The 24,166-nt window shown below is 45.2% G+C and overlaps 2 protein-coding genes across 4 annotated transcripts in view; one reads left to right on the top strand and one right to left on the bottom strand.

Moving 5' to 3' along the window:
* PARP9 (poly(ADP-ribose) polymerase family member 9) overlaps nt 1-24,166 on the top strand; it is a 118,316-nt gene that overhangs the window by 68,656 nt on the left and 25,494 nt on the right. The window contains exon 1 of one of the 3 annotated variants that reach the window (XM_075829001.1): nt 10,528-11,115. The exons of 1 other annotated variant lie outside the window; for it this stretch is intronic. In XM_075829001.1, the coding sequence (XP_075685116.1) occupies nt 11,023-11,115 (93 nt within the window). In that variant the 5' untranslated portion in view covers nt 10,528-11,022. Of the gene's footprint in view, nt 1-10,527; nt 11,116-24,166 lie in introns of those variants that run through there. One more of the 3 variants, XM_075828998.1, reaches the window with a different exon arrangement.
* LOC142655168 (E3 ubiquitin-protein ligase DTX3L-like) lies at nt 1,189-11,039 on the bottom strand. Its single transcript, XM_075829002.1, has 5 exons — nt 10,507-11,039; nt 7,031-7,308; nt 3,219-4,649; nt 2,358-2,575; nt 1,189-1,584 (listed from the first exon to the last, which is right to left on the bottom strand). Exons 1-5 carry the CDS (start codon nt 10,967-10,969, stop codon nt 1,509-1,511), a joined length of 2,466 nt encoding a protein of 821 aa, XP_075685117.1. The 5' UTR covers nt 10,970-11,039; the 3' UTR covers nt 1,189-1,508.

Here is a 24,166-nt window from a genome sequence, read left to right as displayed (position 1 = left end):
TGGAAGGATACTCAGTTTCGCATAATGCACAGGGCAATCTTCGGTTTTACTATACCGCCGAGCACTGCTATGCCTGACCGCCTGGTGGCCTGTCCTAAATGTCATATTCAAAAAACAGATCTGTTCCACGGTTTATGGCAGTGCTCGGCAATTCAGCCCTTGTGGTCTCAGGTCCGTGACATGATGGATACACTGTGGGGATTGACTTTGCCAATGTCACATGTCCTTTTCCACTATTGGGAAGAGGAGACGGATGGTGGCAGAGCGGAAGGGAGACACCTGCCCCAACGGTTTCACCTGATCTGTTTGGTAGTTAAGTGACTACTGCTACAACAATGGTTGGTATCGACAATACCAACTATGCCAAATGTAATGAACCAACTAAAGCAATGTTTACACATAGAACGAATAGATGCGGAACGTATGAAAACCAAACGCACTAAAAAAAAATTCATAAAATGGAAGGCATTTATGATACGGCATCTATCTGAATCGGAACTTAAACAGGCGGTGTCTCCCTTCACGCTCACCAAATGGTACTTGTTGGAAGTCTTAAAGGGTACGCTGGGACGTCTGCATTTGCGAGACAGCTGAATTCTTATCAAACTAAACTAGGATTTTCTCTTCCCGAGAAAGGGTTTGCCCCCCTTTTTCCTTACTACTGCTTCGTGTATAATTTTATTTAATTTTTTGATACAAACTAATGTGCAATTTCTTTTTTATTTGTTATATTACACCTTGTGGTAATACTGTTTAATATGTTTGAGCCTGCGTGCTCTTATTTGTTGTATGGTTTTGTATAACTTGAAGAAAATAAAAATGTTAATAAAAAAAAAAATTCTCATTATACTCCAACGGTTGATGCTGAAGATTAGACTGACTGTTATTTGCATCGACTATTTAGGAAAATCAGCCAAAAATAACATTTGCATAATAATTTGGAATAAGGTGTAGTTATTTAGGAGCGGAGATCACGCAGGAACACGCCGGTGCTGGTGTCACAATTTAATTATTATCACAACATTTCAGCCAATCAACAAAATCCAGGACATTGTGAGCGGACGTGACGTCACCAGCTGAACGTAAGCAGCTAGAGGAAAATGCTATGTGACCCGCGCGCCCCGTCCAGGGTGAAGTCTGACATTACACGGATAGTAACCCCCCACCGCACCCCCCCCCCCCCCCATCAATTCTTACAGCCCTTTAAAGGTAATTCCCAGCAGAACTCTCCCACCCGCTTGGTTTACATTTCCCGCCGCCTTCCGCCTCTTCTCGGCACTATGGGTAAGCTCCAGGATGTCATGTGACATGTTCTGGCCGCTCTATGTCACATGACGCACTTGTTACGGCCCGCCCGAGGCTATTGGTCAGGCTGTTTGCGGAATAATTGGTGGTGGGATAAAAAGGCCGGTGGAGGACGATGTGGGAGAGACCAAATAAAGTTCCGATTCCCCATAAATGATAGAAAGTCAATAATCAGAAGGGATTTCTTGTCTACAGAATTATTTCTACTTCATTTCGATTCCTTTGGCTTTCAGCTCATCACGAACTCGGCTCAGATAGTTCGGATCCGGGTACCCAAACCTGCAAGACAAGAACACAAAAGGTTTTACCAACGTATAAAAAGGAAAATCAGGGCTGGAGTCCCCCAGAGCCACATCCATCGTCCAATAAAACGCTCTGTATTATGATTCCCAATGAAGAACCTCTAAGGGTGGATTTACGCCTCGCGGTCACGCCGCGGTAATAACGCTACAGAGATGCAACGTGTAAACGTTTTCTTTTCTTGTGCCCTCTTCCCCCACTATATCCAACAAATGGGTCTGTCACTTTTGGGGGAAGGGACAGGTCAGGGCCCCCATAGTCCGCATCTTATGAGACTTTAGATGTGACGCTCAAGTGTGAGTAAAGACGACAGAAAAAGCCCAAGTCAAGAAGGAAGACGGAACGTCCGGCGCCTGAGAGAAGGAAAAAAACGGTAAGAATTGTCTCCAGCAAAGCCGAATATGTGGAAATTGAACCGGACAGAGCAACCGAGAGAAGCGCGACGTGTGGCGGAGAATGTGCCGGCAGCCGGAGATTAAGCTGAGATTCTCCCCCAGGACTTCCTCGGGCGTTCGATCCAGACGTTTCCTGCTAGGTCGGTGTACGGATGCGGAGCGGCACATGGGTTTGGCCACGGTTTTACACCCGCTCAGCTGCAGGTTTTTTCGCTGTGCGCGCGCGGCATTCTACGTCCTATTCACATGCATTATACTTTCTAGTGCAGATTCTGCACAACGAATACTCCACGTGTGAACATGGCCGAACGCTGCTACAACAACCACCAACTATTCAGACTCTCATCCTCCCCTTACCCTGCTGGGCCACCGTACATGCTGGTCTTATGATGAATATCGTTCCAGGTCACGGTGTCTTTAGCGCCGGTGGTGCGAGACTCCCCCACGGTGAAGATCAGTTTCTGATCGAAGGCTTTTCTTAGTAGGTGTAGAATCTCCCTGCCCTCCGGATTATCGGGTAGGTAGCCCGTGCGATGAGTGCCGGAGAACGACGTCCCGGGATTAGGATGATTTTTCTGAAATGGGAGAAGACAGAGACAATGCAGATTAACGTGTGGTGGGAGTCGCTCCCATAACGACAGCGGCTGGAGAAAGGTCGACACACGGCGTCGGTAGCGTCAGAATCTTGGGCCGCGCTCAGACGTGCGGTACTGACAGATTTTACTGTAGATCTAAAATCAACAAGAAATTCACAAAATATAAATCATGTTGTGGATCTGGAAAGCGGCAAAACGTTTCCACCGCGTGCGAATTCTTTATTTGTCAACCCCCATTCACTACTATTTTACTTTACTTTGTTGAGGATCTGCAGAAAATCCACCACATCTGAACGTGGCCTTAAAGGAACCTGAAAGATGAAGAGGATTTCCCACCACGGACACTGATGGTATATTTTTAGGATATGCGATCAATGATCGATCGGTGAGGATCGAACTGCTGGCACCTCCACAATATTGAGCCTTTTGCCTGAGACAGCAGAACTCGTTCCATGGGAACTCTCTGCACAGCCCCAGGGCAGGACTGTCAAGGGGCAGCCAAACGGCCCAAGGCCTCCCGAAAGGCAGGGGCCAGCAGTTGGACCTTCCCTGATTACACATTGATGGTGTACCCCATCAATATTCGGGGGTCCCTAGAACAACTTCTATCCCGTTCACTCACCTGCTGAGTACCCCCTGGGATGTCATATTGAATGGAGATGGTTCCACATCCAGGAAATCCCGGCAGGGTTTGGTGGTGGGTTATAGTTGTCATAGTCCCATCAGGCTGGTTCCCTATGACAACTCCATATGGCACAGAGCACACCGGGCAGACGGGCTTCAGGCTCGCACATTGCTGGATACAAAGATCACAGAATTCATGTTTACACTTCTGCAGTATCTTCTTGTTCTTGATCTGGTCCAGGCAGATGGGACAAGTCTCCTCTTCTGCGCTCGTCTTTTTGTCAGGGGCTTTACTAGTGTCCATCGCCTCATCAGTGCCACCTCCAGGGGCAGCAGCTTCCCGGGGATCTTGTATCTTAAGGAACTCCTGGAGCTTCTCTTCAGCAAAGTCCACAAGGATTGAAGAGGCGATGAGGGTTACGGAGCCGCGGTCCCGCTCCACAATGACATCTATGCCGCCCCTCTGGAGCTTCCTACTGAACTGGGCGACTCTTTCTTCTTCGATCTCCAGGTTCCCATTGATGTTTTTGCTCTGAAGGTTCATGATGGTCTCCTGCAGGAGACTGGTGAAGCGGTGGCAGGCGTGCGGTCCCAGATCAGGGACTCCCTTCACGGCTTTGAAGGTGACACTTACATTTCTGTCTTTGCTTTCTTCGTCCATCCTCACTCTGTATTTCTGCTGGAGCTCCTCAATCTCTCTGGACTTCAATTTCTTCAAGATGTCCATGTGCTTGGCGTCCACCAGCACCTCGCTCCTCGTGTCCTTGGATGAGATGGTTATGACTCTGCGGGAGAGCGGAGATCTGCACGCTCCTTTCTGTAAAGCCTCCACCGCCAGGGTCAATTCACGTTCAGGTCCACGAAGAACTAAGCGGCCGCGCTCCTCTAGGACCAAGGTCTTGTGATGTTCCTTCATGTACAGTTTCGTGGCTTCTAGTGACGCGGTCATGGCGGATAGCGGCGCTTCCTTTTGGCTCCAGTCCTTGGTTACGGCCTGGACCTTATCAATAAACATTTTCTTTGCTTGTTCCATTAAGGAATTTAGTCCCAGAGGTTTCAGTTTTATAACAGAATTGTCCACGGACTTCCTCACTTCTACAATCTGAACGTTACATCGCTTCTGCATCTTTTCCATCTCCTCTTTGTAGATTTCTGCAATGTACTCATACAAAGCGGACTGAAGATTCAAGTCGTCCTCTCCGTCTTCTTCATGTTCCTCATCGTTAACAGCGGATGAGCTCCTTACCCCTCCCCCGAGCTTCACCTGGAGGAAACGATGCAACTTTCCTATTTCCCCGAAGGATCCTCTCACTTCGATGCCGGCTTCAGACTCCGTCATTTTCAGAGATGGAAACTTGTGTGCGATTTCCTGTAGGAGCTCCTTGTGGATCAAGTCGGGGTTTAATCTGGTTGAGGTTTCAGAAAAGATCTGAAGGTAAAAGAAAAAAAAGAAATAGTGAGATGAAGCAGAGCCGTCATCTTCTGTGCGCTGCCGGGTCATTACTAAGGAAACCCAGACACGTAACCCCGGGCCCACCGGCGGGCGGAGGGAACGGGCCTGTGAGGACAAAGCTCTGTATTACAAGGAACCTCCAGCTCTTATTGTCAGGGGGTTTTTGGATCCAGCATTCTGCACTGGTTATTTCCATTCTATATCACGGGGGGGGGGAGCTGTATACTGGTTTATTATGGAGCTCAATGTATAAGAGTGTGCCGTAACCTCCTAGGACGAGTATAGACCATGCAATTGGTGGCACAATCCACGGCTCTCTTCACATTTGCGCTGTGACTTCAGTTCATACCGGAAACCACAATGCACTGCTGGAACCATCGTAAAACGGAAACCACCGATCTCCAATGGACTCCACTGATCGCCCCAACAATGGGCTGTCACGTGATATCCCTCTAATTTTTTTTTATAATCAGATCATTTTTATTAACCCATTGAATATTTGACATTATGCAAAAAAGAAAAAAGGGGAGGAGCAAAATGAACCCAACCCCCAACCCCCCCCCAACAAAAGCTTTTTTTTTTTTTTCAGTCCAGCTTGAGGACATGTAAGAAGTGCAGAAGAGCGAATTTCTTTAACATTTGATCCGAATAAATTTGCCGTGAATCACATGTGCCCGGCTCGCCCTGTCTGGCCCTCTGAGGTCTTCTAGGACTGTTTCTAAGTTGGTTTTAGAAGATATCGGAGGGCCAGACAGGGCGAGCCGGGCACTTGCGATTCCCGGCAAATTTATTCGGACCAAATCAAATTTCAGGAAATTCGCTCCTCTTCACTTGGTACTTTTTTCTTTTTTTCATTTCTTCTTCTCCCACTTCTTTTTTTTCTCTAATCACTAAAATGGCGGAGAGCGTTCACCCTGCCGGTGAATCGTATCGGTATGAATCAAATTTGGTCCAAATTCCCCAGGGGTTCACAATGCAAAAATCTGCACGTCGTGTGCCGTACTCCGCTGCCGAGCGAAAATCTGCACGTCGTGTGCTGTACTCCGCTGCCGAGCGAAAATCTGCACGTCGTGTGCCGTACTCCGCTGCCGAGCGAAAATCTGCACGTCGTGAGCTGTACTCCGCTGCCGAGCGAAAATCTGCACGTTGTGAGCTGTACTCCGCTGCCGAGCGAAAATCTGCACGTCGTGAGCTGTACCGTCCGCTGCGGACCGTAGCCGAAGAATGACCCAAAATCTGCAACAAATTTACCACGTCTGATCGAGGTTCACTGGTGGCGGCCGGCAGAATCTCACGATGTAACTTTATGTCTATGCAGAAGATTTGGAGCTTTGTATCAGAAGAACAGACCTCCGCCCATTATAATGATATATTCTGAAATTAATTAGCGCAGAAATTTGGATCCATTTAGATTATAAAAACAAAATGGTGTCTGAAGTCGGACCTTCGCCTTGAAGTGGAGCACATGTATAACAGGCAGAACCTGTAACTGTTTATAAGGGTCTATTCACACGGTGCGGGCAAATCCTGGTTTCTGCCCGTGTTTGTGAAATCATGACAAAAACTTGTAAACGCTGCAATAAATTGTGATTTGACTGCACCGTGTGAATAGACCCTAAGAGGTTGTAGTCTTCAATGAACCATTTGAAAAGTCGCAGATTTATAAAACCTATCTACGCAATAATGCTAAAAACGGCACTGCCCCTGGGCCTGCCCCCGCACAGTCCCCGGGCCCGCCCCCGCAGTCCCCGGGCCCGCCCCCGCACAGTCCCCGGGCCCGCACAGTCCCCGGGCCCGCCCCCGCACAGTCCCCGGGTACGCCCCCGCAGTCCCCGGGCCCGCCCCCGCACAGTCCCCGCCCCCGCACAGTCCCCGGGCCCGCCCCCGCACAGTCCCTGGACCCGCAGTCCCCGGGCCCGCCCCTGCACAGACCCCGGGCCCACCCCCACAGTCCCGCCTCCGCACAGTCCCTGGGCCCGCCCCTGCACAGTCCCTGGGCCCGCCCCTGCAGAGCACACCAGCACTAAGTTACTGAGAGGCCTATTCAAAAACGATACTGAAAATGTTAAAGAGAAATGGCGAAGGTGACATTTGGCATATTTTTGATAGCCTTTCACCATTTTCTAATTTTTGGGCACAAAATACTGGGGTACGTGTATGAAAGCCAAGAGGTGGTGTCAGTGTGTCTAGTATGTTGTGCCAAATGTATTCTATAACATGCATTCCATTATTCCTGTATAAAGTCACTGAGCCGCACAGACCGGTGAAGCCAATATGGCAGCTACAGCCGGAGAATCACAATTATATTCCGTAATCACCGGGAACCCCGACAATAATGAAGGAGATCCAATTATCACCTCTGGGTAGGGAGATATCCCACCCCCTGCGCCGGCAGCGCTGCTGCGATAACTTGTCTTCAGATCTGCGGAGTGTGAGCCGGACCCGTCATCGCCCCCAGGACGGCCCTCGTCTCTGTAATCATTTCCGGCATCTGTATACAGATCTGCACTCTGCGGTGTCCGGGAGGTTTGGCTACTGCGGTGGAGTTCATCGCTCTTCATGTCCCCGACCATCGTCACCTGAACAGACATGGATTCTATCACGTGGTCCTTCTTCTTGAGAACTCGGTCCTGAGCTGAAGAAAGAGAAGAAATGCAGGTCAACCTCCGAGACTGCTCCTTCTACCCCACAGACAGCTCCCCATCTGCTGACTATCCTCATTATCTGACTGCTCCTTCTACCCCACAGACAGCTCCCCATCTGCTGACTATCCTCATTATCTGACTGCTCCTTCTACTCCAGACAGCTCCCCATCTGCTGACTATCCTGATTATCTGACTGCTCCTTCTACTCCACAGACAGCTCCCCATCTGCTGACTATCCTCATTATCTGACTGCTCCTTCTACTCCAGACAGCTCCCCATCTGCTGACTATCCTCATTATCTGACTGCTCCTTCTACTCCAGACAGCTCCCCATCTGCTGACTATCCTCATTATCTGACTGCTCCTTCTACTCCACAGACAGCTCCCCATCTGCTGACTATCCTCATTATCTGACTGCTCCTTCTACTCCAGACAGCTCCCCATCTGCTGACTATCCCCATTATCTGACTGCTCCTTCTACCCCACAGACAGCTCCCCATCTGCTGACTATCCTCATTATCTGACTGCTCCTTCTACTCCAGACAGCTCCCCATCTGCTGACTATCCTCATTATCTGACTGCTCCTTCTACTCCACAGACAGCTCCCCATCTGCTGACTATCCTCATTATCTGACTGCTCCTTCTACTCCAGACAGCTCCCCATCTGCTGACTATCCTCATTATCTGACTGCTCCTTCTACTCCAGACAGCTCCCCATCTGCTGACTATCCTCATTATCTGACTGCTCCTTCTACTCCACAGACAGCTCCCCATCTGCTGACTATCCTCATTATCTGACTGCTCCTTCTACTCCAGACAGCTCCCCATCTGCTGACTATCCCCATCATCTGACTGCTCCTTCTACCCCACAGACAGCTCCCCATCTGCTGACTATCCTCATTATCTGACTGCTCCTTCTACTCCAGACAGCTCCCCATCTGCTGACTATCCTCATTATCTGACTGCTCCTTCTACTCCAGACAGCTCCCCATCTGCTGACTATCCTCATTAACTGACTGCTCCTTCTACTCCAGACAGCTCCCCATCTGCTGACTATCCTCATTATCTGACTGCTCCTTCTACTCCACAGACAGCTCCCCATCTGCTGACTATCCTCATTATCTGACTGCTCCTTCTACTCCAGACAGCTCCCCATCTGCTGACTATCCTCATTATCTGACTGCTCCTTCTACTCCAGACAGCTCCCCATCTGCTGACTATCCTCATTATCTGACTGCTCCTTCTACTCCAGACAGCTCCCCATCTGCTGACTATCCTCATTATCTGACTGCTCCTTCTACCCCACAGACAGCTCCCCATCTGCTGACTATCCTCGTTATCTGACTGCTCCTTCTACTCAACAGACAGCTCCCCATCTGCTGACTATCCTCATTATCGGATTGCTCCTTCTACCCCACAGACAGCTCCCCATCTGCTGACTATCCTCATTATCTGACTGCTCCTTCTACCCCACAGACAGCTCCCCATCTGCTGACTATCCTCATTATCTGACTGCTCCTTCTACCCCACAGACAGCTCCCCATCTGCTGACTATCCTCATTATGACTGCTCCTTCTACCCCACAGACAGCTCCCCATCTGCTGACTATCCCCATTATCTGACTGCTCCTTCTACCCCACAGACAGCTCCCCATCTGCTGACTATCCTCATTATCTGACTGCTCCTTCTACTCCAGACAGCTCCCCATCTGCTGACTATCCTCATTATCTGACTGCTCCTTCTACTCCACAGACAGCTCCCCATCTGCTGACTATCCTCATTATCGGACTGCTCCTTCTACTTCAGACAGCTCCCCATCTGCTGACTATCCTCATTATCTGACTGCTCCTTCTACTCCACAGACAGCTCCCCATCTGCTGACTATCCTCATTATCGGACTGCTCCTTCTACTCCAGACAGCTCCCCATCTGCTGACTATCCTCATTATCTGACTGCTCGCTGGGTGTCACGATGCAGGAGACCCTGGACGAACCATCGGCTGCTGAGCGCTGGGGATGGCAGAGGTGGCACCTTCACCACTTCTTCACACCACAGAAGGCCTTCCAGGTCACTGCCACATGCGTTATATGTGCCGGATATCATCGGGATGGTTAGGCCCTGTTCACACAGAGTTTTTTTGCAGGCAGATTTTGACCGTATTTCAGCTGTGGCCATTGAGCGCTGCGGGCAAAAAACTCTGCAAAAAACTCTGCAAAAAACGCTTTCTCTGCCACCCATGGATGTTAATCGGAGGTCAAAGACGGAGACGCCTGAATAAAGGGCATGACGCTTCTTTTTCTCGCGAGCGTTTTTTTACTACTCGCAGGGAAATCCGCCTCCGCCTCCCATTGAGATCAATGGGAGGCAATTTCGATAATTTTTGGGTGCTGTTTCCACGTCAAAAACAGTGGCAAAAAAAACTGAACTGACCCGAACGGCCAGTTCACACGGAGGATTTTGGCGCCGATTTTGATGTGGAAACAGAAAAGGAATCAGTGGCAAAAAACTGTTGAAATCGCCCCCATTGATTTCAATGCGAGGCAGAGGCGGTTTCTTTTCCAGAGCGATTTTCTGGCCGTGAACGGTAAAAAAACAACAACAAAGAAAAACAAAAAGACATTGAGCAGTTTTTGCCTCTGACCGTCCAGAAACGTCACCGGGAGGCAGAAAAAACCCGCGCCGCTCGTTTCTGAGCATTTGTTTCAGTGTTTTTTGCTCACAGTCCTGCAGTAGATTCAACGGCCGCGGCAAAAACGACAACAAAATCTGCCTCAAAATTCCTGACAGCAAAAACTCTGTGTGAACTGGGCCAAAAACATCCCATTCACACAATGTGGGCAATAAATCGGCGTTCAGGGCGAGATGCGGATGTTACAAATCACAACGTGTCTGATCTGCCGCTGATCTCACGTCACTGGTGAAAAACGCGGCACGGAAAACCACATGATCTGACACGCAATGAGGTTTTCTATTAACCTCTGGGGGGAGGGGGCGGCTCCTCTGGGGGGTGTACGCGGGGGGGGCGGCTCCTCTGGGGGGTGTACGCGGGGGGGGGGGCGGCTCCTCTGGGGGGAGGGGTGTCTGCTGGGGGGGGGCTCCTCTGGGGGGAGGGGTGGACGCGGGGGGGCTCCTCTGGGGGGAGGGGTGGACGTGGGGGGCTCCTCTGGGGGTACATGGGCCAGTACTTACCCGCTCGGTCCTGGAAGAGGACCCGGTAGGTCTTTGGGTTGATCTCCGTCACTTCACAATTTTCTTCTCCTCCTGATTTATTATTAGATGAAAAGTATTTCCTAATCTTTAGGTAAAATTTTGGCAGATATTCAGGGAGATGAACCAGGACCGGGTACCCCAATCCAGGGGGGTCTCGCTGCCCCAATCCAGGGGGATCTCGGTGCCCCAATCCGGGGGGGTCTCGGTGCCCCAATCCGGGGGGGTCTCGGTGCCCCAATCCAGGGGGGTCTCGGTGCCCCAATCCAGGGGGGTCTCGCTGCCAGATATTGCTAAGGGGAAGCCCAGAATCTTCCAGACACCATGTACCGCTGCGCCCCTGACCCTCCACGCCCCGCTGCCCCGTATATTGTACGCCTGTAGTCCCCCTGGTATACGGCGGCTGATCTCCGGGGTGAGGGCCGTGGTGTCCGGGGTCAGACATGTCGGGTGTCGGGCGTCTTTCCGCGGTTTCACTTTCGCTTAAGATTCCGAGAAATGGGCGGAGCAAAGAAGGAACAGAAAGTAACTCACCCGACACACCCGGATCTCCGCACACCAGACCCGAATACCCGGAGCGACCGCAGGCAGGTAACGAACTCTGGACCGGGGATCCCGGGTGTAACAGGAATAACAACCCCCAGAACACGGACAGATCCCGATTATATACGGCGCAGGGAAACGAAACAGGAGACTCCTGCCCCCCCCCTATACACACACACACACAGTGCCCCTATACACACACACACTGCCCCCTATATACACACACTGCCCCTATATACACACACTGCCCCTATATACACACACACACTGCCCCTATATACACACACACACACACACACACACACACTGCCCCCTATATACACACACAGTGCCCCCTATACACACACACTGCCCCCTATATATACACACACACACACACACAGTGCCCCCTATATACACACACACTGCCCCCTATATACACACACTGCCCCTATATACACACACTGCCCCTATATACACACACACACACACACACACACACACACACACACACACTGCCCCTATATACACACACTGCCCCTATATACACACACACACACACACACACACACACTGCCCCTATATACACACACACACACTGCCCCCTATATACACACACAGTGCCCCCTATATATACACACACACACACACACACACACACACACACACACTGCCCCCTATATACACACACACTGCCCCCTATATATACACACACACACACTGCCCCCTATATACACACAGTGCCCCCTATACACACACACTGTCCCCTATATATATACACACACACTGCCCCCTATATACACACACACACACACTGCCCCCTATATAAACACACTGCCCCCTATATACACACACTGCCCCTATATACACACACTGCCCCCTATATACACACACTGCCCCTATATACACACACACACACACACAGTGCCCCTATACACACACTGCCCCTATATACACACACACACACACTGCCCCCTATATACACACACTGCCCCCTATATACACACACAGTGCCCCCTATACACACACACTGCCCCCTATATATACACACACACTGCCCCCTATATACACACACACACATACACACACTGCCCCCTATACACACACACTGCCCCCTATATACACACACTGCCCCCTATATACACACACTGCCCCCTATACACACACACTGCCCCTATACACACACACTGCCCCCTATATACACACACACACTGCCCCCTATATACACACACACACACTGCCCCCTATACACACACATACACACACTGCCCCCTATATACACACACACACACCCACTGCCCCCTATATACACACACTGCCCCCTATATACACACATACATACATACACACACACACACTGCCCCCTATATACACACACACTGCCCCCTATACACACACACACACTGCCCCCTATATACACATACATACACACACAGTGCCCCCTATACACACACATACACACACTGCCCCCTATATACACACACAGTGCCCCCTATACACACACACACACACACACACACAGTGCCCACTATATACACACACACACACACACACACACACACACTGCCCCCTATATACACACACAGTGCCCCCTATACACACACATACACTGCCCCCTATACACACACACACACACACTGCCCCTATATACACACACACAGTGCCCCCTATACACACACATACACACTTCCCCCTATATACACACACACACACTGCCCCCTATATACACACACACACACTGCCCCTATATACACACACACACTGCCCCTATATACACACACAGTGCCCCCTATACACACACACACACACTTCCCCCTATATACACACACACACACACACACACTGCCCCCTATATACACACACACACACACTGCCCCTATATACACACACACAGTGCCCCCTATACACACACACACTGCCCCTATATACACACACTGCCCCTATATACACACACACACACACACACACACACTGCCCCTATATACACACACACACACACACACACACTGCCCCCTATATACACACAGTGCCCCCTATACACACACACTGCCCCCTATATATACACACACACACACACTGCCCCCTATATACACACACAGTGCCCCCTATACACACACACTGTCCCCTATATATACACACACACTGCCCCCTATATACACACACACACATACACACACTGCCCCCTATATAAACACACTGCCCCCTATATACACACACTGCCCCTATATACACACACTGCCCCCTATATACACACACTGCCCCTATATACACACACACACACACACACACACACACAGTGCCCCTATACACACACTGCCCCTATATACACACACACACACACACTGCCCCCTATATACACACACTGCCCCCTATATGCACACAGTGCCCCCTATACACACACACTGCCCCCTATATATACACACACACACTGCCCCCTATATACACACACACACACATACACACACTGCCCCCTATACACACACACTGCCCCCTATATACACACACTGCCCCCTATATACACACACTGCCCCCTATACACACACTGCCCCTATACACACACACTGCCCCCTATATACACACACACACACACTGCCCCCTATATACACACACACACACACTGCCCCCTATATACACACACACACTGCCCCCTATACACACACATACACACACTGCCCCCTATATACACACACACACACCCACTGCCCCCTATATACACACATACATACACACACACACACACACACACTGCCCCCTATATACACACACACTGCCCCCTATACACACACACACACTGCCCCCTATATACACATACATACACACACACAGTGCCCCCTATACACACACACACACACACTGCCCCCTATATACACACACAGTGCCCCCTATACACACACACACACACACACACAGTGCCCACTATATACACACACACACACACACACACACACACTGCCCCCTATATACACACACAGTGCCCCCTATACACATACACACACACACTGCCCCCTATACACACACACACAAACTGCCCCCTATACACACACACACACACACACACACTGCCCCTATATACACACACAGTGCCCCCTATACACACACATACACACTTCCCCCTATATACACACACACACACACACACTGCCCCCTATATACACACACACACTGCCCCTATATACACACACACACTGCCCCTATATACACACACACAGTGCCCCCTATACACACACACACTTCCCCCTATATACACACACACACACTGCCCCCTATATACACACACACACACACACACACTGCCCCTATATACACACACACACAGTGCCCCCTATACACACACACACACACACACACTGCCCCCTATACACACACACACATACACACACAATGCCCCCTATATACACACACACACACACAGTGCCCCTATACACACACACACACACACACACACACACACACACACACACACACACACACACACACACTGCCCCCTATATACACACACAGTGCCCCCTATACACACACATACACACACACACTGCCCCCTATACACACACACTGCCCCCTATATAAACCCACACACACTGCCCCCTATACACACACATACACACTGCCCCCTGTATACACACACACACACATACACACTGCCCCCTATATACACACACACAGTGCCCCCTATACACACACACAGTGCCCCCTATATACACACACACACACACACACACACACACACACACACACACACAGTGCCCCCTATATATACACACACACACACACACACACACACACACACACACACAGTGCCCCCTATATACACACACACACACACTGCCCCCTATACACACACAGCCCCCTATATACACACACAGTGCCCCCTATAGATACACACACACACACACACACTGCCCCCTATATATACACACACACACACACACACACACAGTGCCCCCTATATATACACACACACACACACACACACACACTGCCGCCTATATACACACAGTGCCCCCTATACACACACACACAATATGTGAGGAGTACATCAGGATATATGTAATATGTGAGGAGTACATCAGGATATATGTAATATGTGAGGAGTACATCAGGGTATATGTAATATGTGAGGAGTACATCAGTGTATATGTAATATGTGAGGAGTACATCAGGATATATGTAATATGTGAGGAGTACATCAGGATATATGTAATATGTGAGGAGTACATCAGGATATATGTAATGTGTGAGGAGTACATCAGGGTGTATGTAATGTGTGAGGAGTACATCAGGATATATGTAATCTGTAAGGAGTACATCAGGATATATGTAATATGTGAGGAGTACATCAGGATATATGTAATATGTGAGGAGTACATCAGGGTATATGTAATATGTGAGGAGTACATCAGGGTATATGTAATATGTGAGGAGTACATCAGGGTATATGTAATATGTGAGGAGTACATCAGGGTATATGTAATATGTGAGGAGTACATCAGGGTATATGTAATATGTGAGGAGTACATCAGGGTATATGTAATATGTGAGGAGTACATCAGGATATATGTAATATGTGAGGAGTACATCAGGGTATATGTAATGTGTGAGGAGTACATCAGGGTATATGTAATATGTGAGGAGTACATCAGGGTATATGTAATATGTGAGGAGTACATCAGGATATATGTGAGGGGTACATCAGGATATATGTAATATGTGAGGAGTACATCCGGGTATATGTAATATGTGAGGAGTACATCAGGATATATGTAATATGTGAGGAGTACATCAGGATATATGTAATATGTGAGGAGTACATCAGGATATATGTAATATGTGCGGAGTACATCAGGGTATATGTAATATGTGAGGAGTACATCAGGGTATATGTAATATGTGAGGAGTACATCAGGATATATGTAATATGTGAGGAGTACATCAGGATATATGTAATCTGTGAGGAGTACATCAGGGTATATGTAATATGTGCGGAGTACATCAGGGTATATGTAATATGTGAGGAGTACATCAGGGTATATGTAATATGTGAGGAGTACATCAGGATATATGTAATATGTGAGGAGTACATCAGGATATATGTAATCTGTGAGGAGTACATCAGGGTATATGTAATATGTGAGGAGTACATCAGGGTATATGTAATATGTGAGGTGTACATCAGGATATATGTAATATGTGAGGAGTACATCAGGGTATATGTAATATGTGAGGAGTACATCAGGGTATATGTAATATGTGAGGAGTACATCAGGGTATATGTAATATGTGAGGAGTACATCAGGATATATGTAATATGTGAGGAGTACATCAGGATATATGTAATATGTGCGGAGTACATCAGGGTATATGTAATATGTGAGGAGTACATCAGGGTATATGTAATATGTGAGGAGTACATCAGGGTATATGTAATATGTGAGGAGTACATCAGGATATATGTAATATGTGAGGAGTACATCAGGATATATGTAATCTGTGAGGAGTACATCAGGGTATATGTAATATGTGAGGAGTACATCAGGGTATATGTAATATGTGAGGTGTACATCAGGATATATGTAATATGTGAGGAGTACATCAGTGTATATGTAATATGTGAGGAGTACATCAGGGTATATGTAATATGTGAGGAGTACATCAGGATATATGTAATATGTGAGGAGTACATCAGGGTATATGTAATATGTGAGGAGTACATCAGGGTATATGTAATATGTGAGGAGTACATCAGGATATATGTAATATGTGAGGAGTACATCAGGGTATATGTAATATGTGAGGAGTACATCAGGGTATATGTAATATGTGAGGAGTACATCAGGGTATATGTAATATGTGAGGAGTACATCAGGGTATATGTAATATGTGAGGAGTACATCAGGGTATATGTAATATGTGAGGAGTACATCAGGGTATATGTAATATGTGAGGAGTACATCAGGGTATATGTAATCTGTGCGGAGTACATCAGGATATATGTAATCTGTGAGGAGTACATCAGGGTATATGTAATATGTGAGGAGTACATCAGGGTATATGTAATATGTGAGGAGTACATCAGGGTATATGTAATATGTGAGGAGTACATCAGGGTATATGTAATATGTGAGGAGTACATCAGGATATATGTAATATGTGAGGAGTACCTCAGGGTATATGTAATATGTGAGGAGTACATCAGGGTATATGTAATATGTGAGAAGAACATCAGGGTATATGTAATATGTGAGGAGTACGTCAGGATATATGTAATATGTGAGGAGTACATCAGGGTATATGTAATATGTGAGGGGTACATCAGGATATATGTGAGGAGTACATCAGGGTATATGTAATATGTGAGGAGTACATCAGGATATATGTAATATGTGAGGAGTACATCAGGGTATATGTAATATGTGAGGAGTACATCAGGGTATATGTAATATGTGAGGAGTACATCAGGGTATATGTAATATGTGAGGAGTACATCAGGGTATATGTAATCTGTGAGGAGTACATCAGGGTATATGTAATATGTGAGGAGTACATCAGGGTATATGTAATATGTGAGGAGTACATCAGGATATATGTAATATGTGAGGAGTACATCAGGATATATGTAATATGTGAGGAGTACATCAGGGTATATGTAATATGTGAGGAGTACATCAGGATATATGTAATATGTGAGGAGTACATCAGGGTATATGTAATATGTGAGGAGTACATCAGGGTATATGTAATATGTGAGGAGTACATCAGGGTATATGTAATATGTGAGGAGTACATCAGGGTATATGTAATATGTGAGGAGTACATCAGGGTATATGTAATATGTGAGGGGTACATCAGGGTATATGTAATATGTGAGGAGTACATCAGGGTATATGTAATATGTGAGGAGTACATCAGGGTATATGTAATATGTGAGGAGCACATCAGGGTATATGTAATATGTGAGGAGCACATCAGGGTATATGTAATATGTGAGGAGCACATCAGGGTATATGTAATCTGTGAGGAGTACATCAGGGTATATGTAATATGTGAGGAGTACATCAGGGTACATGTAATATGTGAGGAGTACATCAGGGTACATGTAATATGTGAGGAGTACATCAGGGTATATGTAATATGTGAGGAGTACATCAGGATATATGTAATATGTGAGGAGTACATCAGGGTATATGTAATATGTGAGGAGTACATCAGGGTATATGTGAGGAGTACATCAGGGTATATGTAATATGTGAGGGGTACATCAGGATATATGTAATATGTGAGGGGTACATCAGGGTATATGTAATCTGTGCGGAGTACATCAGGATATATGTAATCTGTGAGGAGTACATCAGGGTATATGTAATATGTGAGGAGTACATCAGGGTATATGTAATATGTGAGGAGTACATCAGGGTATATGTAATATGTGAGGAGTACATCAGGATATATGTAATATGTGAGGAGTACATCAGGATATATGTGAGGAGCACATCAGGGTATATGTAATATGTGAGGAGTACATCAGGGTATATGTAATATGTGAGGAGTACATCAGGATATATGTGAGGAGCACATCAGGGTATATGTAATATGTGAGGAGTACATCAGGGTATATGTAATATGTGAGGAGTACATCAGGGTATATGTAATATGTGAGGAGTACATCAGGGTATATGTAATATGTGAGGAGTACATCAGGGTATATGTAATATGTGAGGAGTACATCATGATATATGTAATATGTGAGGAGTACATCAGGGTATATGTAATATGTGAGGAGTACATCAGGATATATGTAATATGTGAGGAGTACCTCAGGGTATATGTAATATGTGAGGAGTACGTCAGGGTATATGTAATATGTGAGGAGAACGTCAGGGTATATGTAATATGTGAGGAGTACGTCAGGATATATGTAATATGTGAGGAGTACATCAGGGTATATGTAATATGTGAGGAGTACATCAGGGTATATGTAATATGTGAGGAGTACATCAGGGTATATGTAATATGTGAGGAGTACATCAGGGTATATGTAATCTGTGAAGAGTACATCAGGGTATATGTAATACGTGAGGAGTACATCAGAGTATATGTAATATGTGAGGAGTACATCAGGATATATGTAATATGTGAGGAGTACATCAGGATATATGTAATATGTGAGGAGTACATCAGGGTATATGTAATATGTGAGGAGTACATCAGGATATATGTAATATGTGAGGAGTACATCAGGGTATATGTAATATGTGAGGAGTACATCAGGGTATATGTAATATGTGAGGAGTACATCAGGGTATATGTAATATGTGAGGAGTACATCAGGGTATATGTAATATGTGAGGAGTACATCAGGGTATATGTAATATGTGAGGAGTACATCAGGGTATATGTAATATGTGAGGAGTATATCAGGATATATGTAATATGTGAGGGGTACATCAGGATATATGTAATATGTGAGGAGTACATCAGGGTATATGTAATATGTGAGGAGTACATGAGGATATATGTAATATGTGAGGAGTACATCAGGATATATGTAATATGTGAGGAGTACATCAGGATATATGTAATATGTGAGGAGCACATCAGGGTATATGTAATATGTGAGGAGCACATCAGGGTATATGTAATATGTGAGGAGTACATCAGGGTATATGTAATCTGTGAGGAGTACATCAGGGTATATGTAATATGTGAGGAGTACATCAGGGTACATGTAATATGTGAGGAGTACATCAGGGTACATGTAATATGTGAGGAGTACATCAGGGTATATGTAATATGTGAGGAGTACATCAGGATATATGTAATATGTGAGGAGTACATCAGGGTATATGTAATATGTGAGGAGTACATCAGGGTATATGTGAGGAGTACATCAGGGTATATGTAATATGTGAGGGGTACATCAGGGTATATGTAATCTGTGCGGAGTACATCAGGGTATATGTAATATGTGAGGAGTACATCAGGATATATGTAATATGTGAGGGGTACATCAGGGTATATGTAATCTGTGCGGAGTACATCAGGATATATGTAATCTGTGAGGAGTACATCAGGGTATATGTAATATGTGAGGAGTACATCAGGGTATATGTAATATGTGAGGAGTACATCAGGGTATATGTAATATGTGAGGAGTACATCAGGATATATGTAATATGTGAGGAGTACATCAGGATATATGTGAGGAGCACATCAGGGTATATGTAATATGTGAGGAGTACATCAGGGTATATGTAATATGTGAGGAGTACATCAGGATATATGTGAGGAGCACATCAGGGTATATGTAATATGTGAGGAGTACATCAGGGTATATGTAATATGTGAGGAGTACATCAGGGTATATGTAATATGTGAGGAGTACATCAGGGTATATGTAATATGTGAGGAGTACATCAGGGTATATGTAATATGTGAGGAGTACATCATGATATATGTAATATGTGAGGAGTACATCAGGGTATATGTAATATGTGAGGAGTACATCAGGATATATGTAATATGTGAGGAGTACCTCAGGGTATATGTAATATGTGAGGAGTACGTCAGGGTATATGTAATATGTGAGGAGAACGTCAGGGTATATGTAATATGTGAGGAGTACGTCAGGATATATGTAATATGTGAGGAGTACGTCAGGGTATATGTAAGATGTGAGGAGTACGTCAGGGTATATGTAATATGTGAGGAGTACATCAGGGTATATGTAATATGTGAGGAGTACATCAGGGTATATGTAATCTGTGAGGAGTACATCAGGGTATATGTAATACGTGAGGAGTACATCAGAGTATATGTAATATGTGAGGAGTACATCAGGATATATGTAATATGTGAGGAGTACATCAGGATATATGTAATATGTGAGGAGTACATCAGGGTATATGTAATATGTGAGGAGTACATCAGGATATATGTAATATGTGAGGAGTACATCAGGGTATATGTAATATGTGAGGAGTACATCAGGGTATATGTAATATGTGAGGAGTACATCAGGGTATATGTAATATGTGAGGAGTACATCAGGGTATATGTAATATGTGAGGAGTACATCAGGGTATATGTAATATGTGAGGAGTACATCAGGGTATATGTAATATGTGAGGAGTATATCAGGATATATGTAATATGTGAGGGGTACATCAGGATATATGTAATATGTGAGGAGTACATCAGGGTATATGTAATATGTGAGGAGTACATGAGGATATATGTAATATGTGAGGAGTACATCAGGATATATGTAATATGTGAGGAGTACATCAGGGTATATGTAATATGTGAGGAGTACATCAGGGTATATGTGAGGAGTACATCAGGGTATATGTAATATGTGAGGGGTACATCAGGGTATATGTAATCTGTGCGGAGTACATCAGGGTATATGTAATATGTGAGGAGTACATCAGGATATATGTAATATGTGAGGGGTACATCAGGGTATATGTAATCTGTGCGGAGTACATCAGGATATATGTAATCTGTGAGGAGTACATCAGGGTATATGTAATATGTGAGGAGTACATCAGGGTATATGTAATATGTGAGGAGTACATCAGGGTATATGTAATATGTGAGGAGTACATCAGGATATATGTAATATGTGAGGAGTACATCAGGATATATGTGAGGAGCACATCAGGGTATATGTAATATGTGAGGAGTACATCAGGGTATATGTAATATGTGAGGAGTACATCAGGATATATGTGAGGAGCACATCAGGGTATATGTAATATGTGAGGAGCACATCAGGGTATATGTAATATGTGAGGAGTACATCAGGGTATATGTAATATGTGAGGAGTACATCAGGGTATATGTAATATGTGAGGAGTACATCAGGGTATATGTAATATGTGAGGAGTACATCATGATATATGTAATATGTGAGGAGTACATCAGGGTATATGTAATATGTGAGGAGTACATCAGGATATATGTAATATGTGAGGAGTACCTCAGGGTATATGTAATATGTGAGGAGTACGTCAGGGTATATGTAATATGTGAGGAGAACATCAGGGTATATGTAATATGTGAGGAGTACGTCAGGATATATGTAATATGTGAGGAGTACATCAGGGTATATGTAATATGTGAGGAGTACATCAGGGTATATGTAATATGTGAGGAGTACATCAGGGTATATGTAATATGTGAGGAGTACATCAGGGTATATGTAATATGTGAGGAGTACATCAGGGTATATGTAATATGTGAGGAGTATATCAGGATATATGTAATATGTGAGGGGTACATCAGGATATATGTAATATGTGAGGAGTACATCAGGGTATATGTAATATGTGAGGAGTACATGAGGATATATGTAATATGTGAGGAGTACATCAGGGTGTATGTAATATGTGAGGAGCACATCAGGGTGTATGTAATATGTGAGGAGCACATCAGGGTATATGTAATATGTGAGGAGTACATCAGGGTATATGTAATATGTGAGGAGTACATCAGGATATATGTAATATGTGAGGAGTACATCAGGATATATGTAATATGTGAGGGGTACATCAGGGTATATGTAATATGTGAGGAGTACATCAGGATATATGTAATATGTGAGGAGTACATCAGGGTATATGTAATATGTGAGGAGTACATCAGGGTATATGTAATATGTGAGGAGTACATCAGGGTATATGTAATATGTGAGGAGTACATCAGGGTATATGTAATATGTGAGGAGTACATCAGGATATATGTAATATGTGAGGAGCACATCAGGGTATATGTAATATGTGAGGAGTACATCAGGATATATGTAATATGTGAGGAGTACATCAGGATATATGTAATATGTGAGGAGTACATCAGGATATATGTAATATGTGAGGACATCAGGGTATATGTAATATGTGAGGAGTACATCAGGGTATATGTAATATGTGAGGAGTACATCAGGGTATATGTAATATGTGAGGAGTACATCAGGGTATATGTAATATGTGAGGAGTACATCAGGGTATATGTAATATGTGAGGAGTACATCAGGGTATATGTAATATGTGAGGAGTACATCAGGGTATATGTAATATGTGAGGAGTACATCATGATATATGTAATATGTGTGGAGTACATCAGGGTATATGTAATATGTGAGGAGTACATCAGGATATATGTAATATGTGAGGAGTACCTCAGGGTATATGTAATATGTGAGGAGTACGTCAGGGTATATGTAATATGTGAGGAGAACATCAGGGTATATGTAATATGTGAGGAGTACGTCAGGATATATGTAATATGTGAGGAGTACATCAGGGTATATGTAATATGTGAGGAGTACATCAGGGTATATGTAATATGTGAGGAGTACATCAGGGTATATGTAATATGTGAGGAGTACATCAGGGTATATGTAATATGTGAGGGGTACATCAGGATATATGTAATATGTGAGGAGTACATCAGGGTATATGTAATATGTGAGGAGTACATGAGGATATATGTAATATGTGAGGAGTACATCAGGGTGTATGTAATATGTGAGGAGCACATCAGGGTGTATGTAATATGTGAGGAGCACATCAGGGTATATGTAATATGTGAGGAGTACATCAGGGTATATGTAATATGTGAGGAGTACATCAGGATATATGTAATATGTGAGGAGTACATCAGGATATATGTAATATGTGAGGGGTACATCAGGGTATATGTAATATGTGAGGGGTACATCAGGATATATGTAATATGTGAGGAGTACATCAGGGTATATGTAATATGTGAGGAGTACATCAGGGTATATGTAATATGTGAGGAGTACATCAGGGTATATGTAATATGTGAGGAGTACATCAGGGTATATGTAATATGTGAGGAGTACATCAGGATATATGTAATATGTGAGGAGCACATCAGGGTATATGTAATATGTGAGGAGCACATCAGGATATATGTAATATGTGAGGAGTACATCAGGATATATGTAATATGTGAGGAGTACATCAGGATATATGTAATATGTGAGGACATCAGGGTATATGTAATATGTGAGGAGTACATCAGGGTATATGTAATATGTGAGGAGTACATCAGGGTATATGTAATATGTGAGGAGTACATCAGGGTATATGTAATA

This window comes from Rhinoderma darwinii, chromosome 6, assembly GCF_050947455.1.
Source record: "Rhinoderma darwinii isolate aRhiDar2 chromosome 6, aRhiDar2.hap1, whole genome shotgun sequence".
NCBI classification, from domain to species: domain Eukaryota; kingdom Metazoa; phylum Chordata; class Amphibia; order Anura; family Rhinodermatidae; genus Rhinoderma; species Rhinoderma darwinii.
Note: the sequence above shows the minus strand (reverse complement) of the source record. Positions and strands in the feature narration are given on the sequence as shown.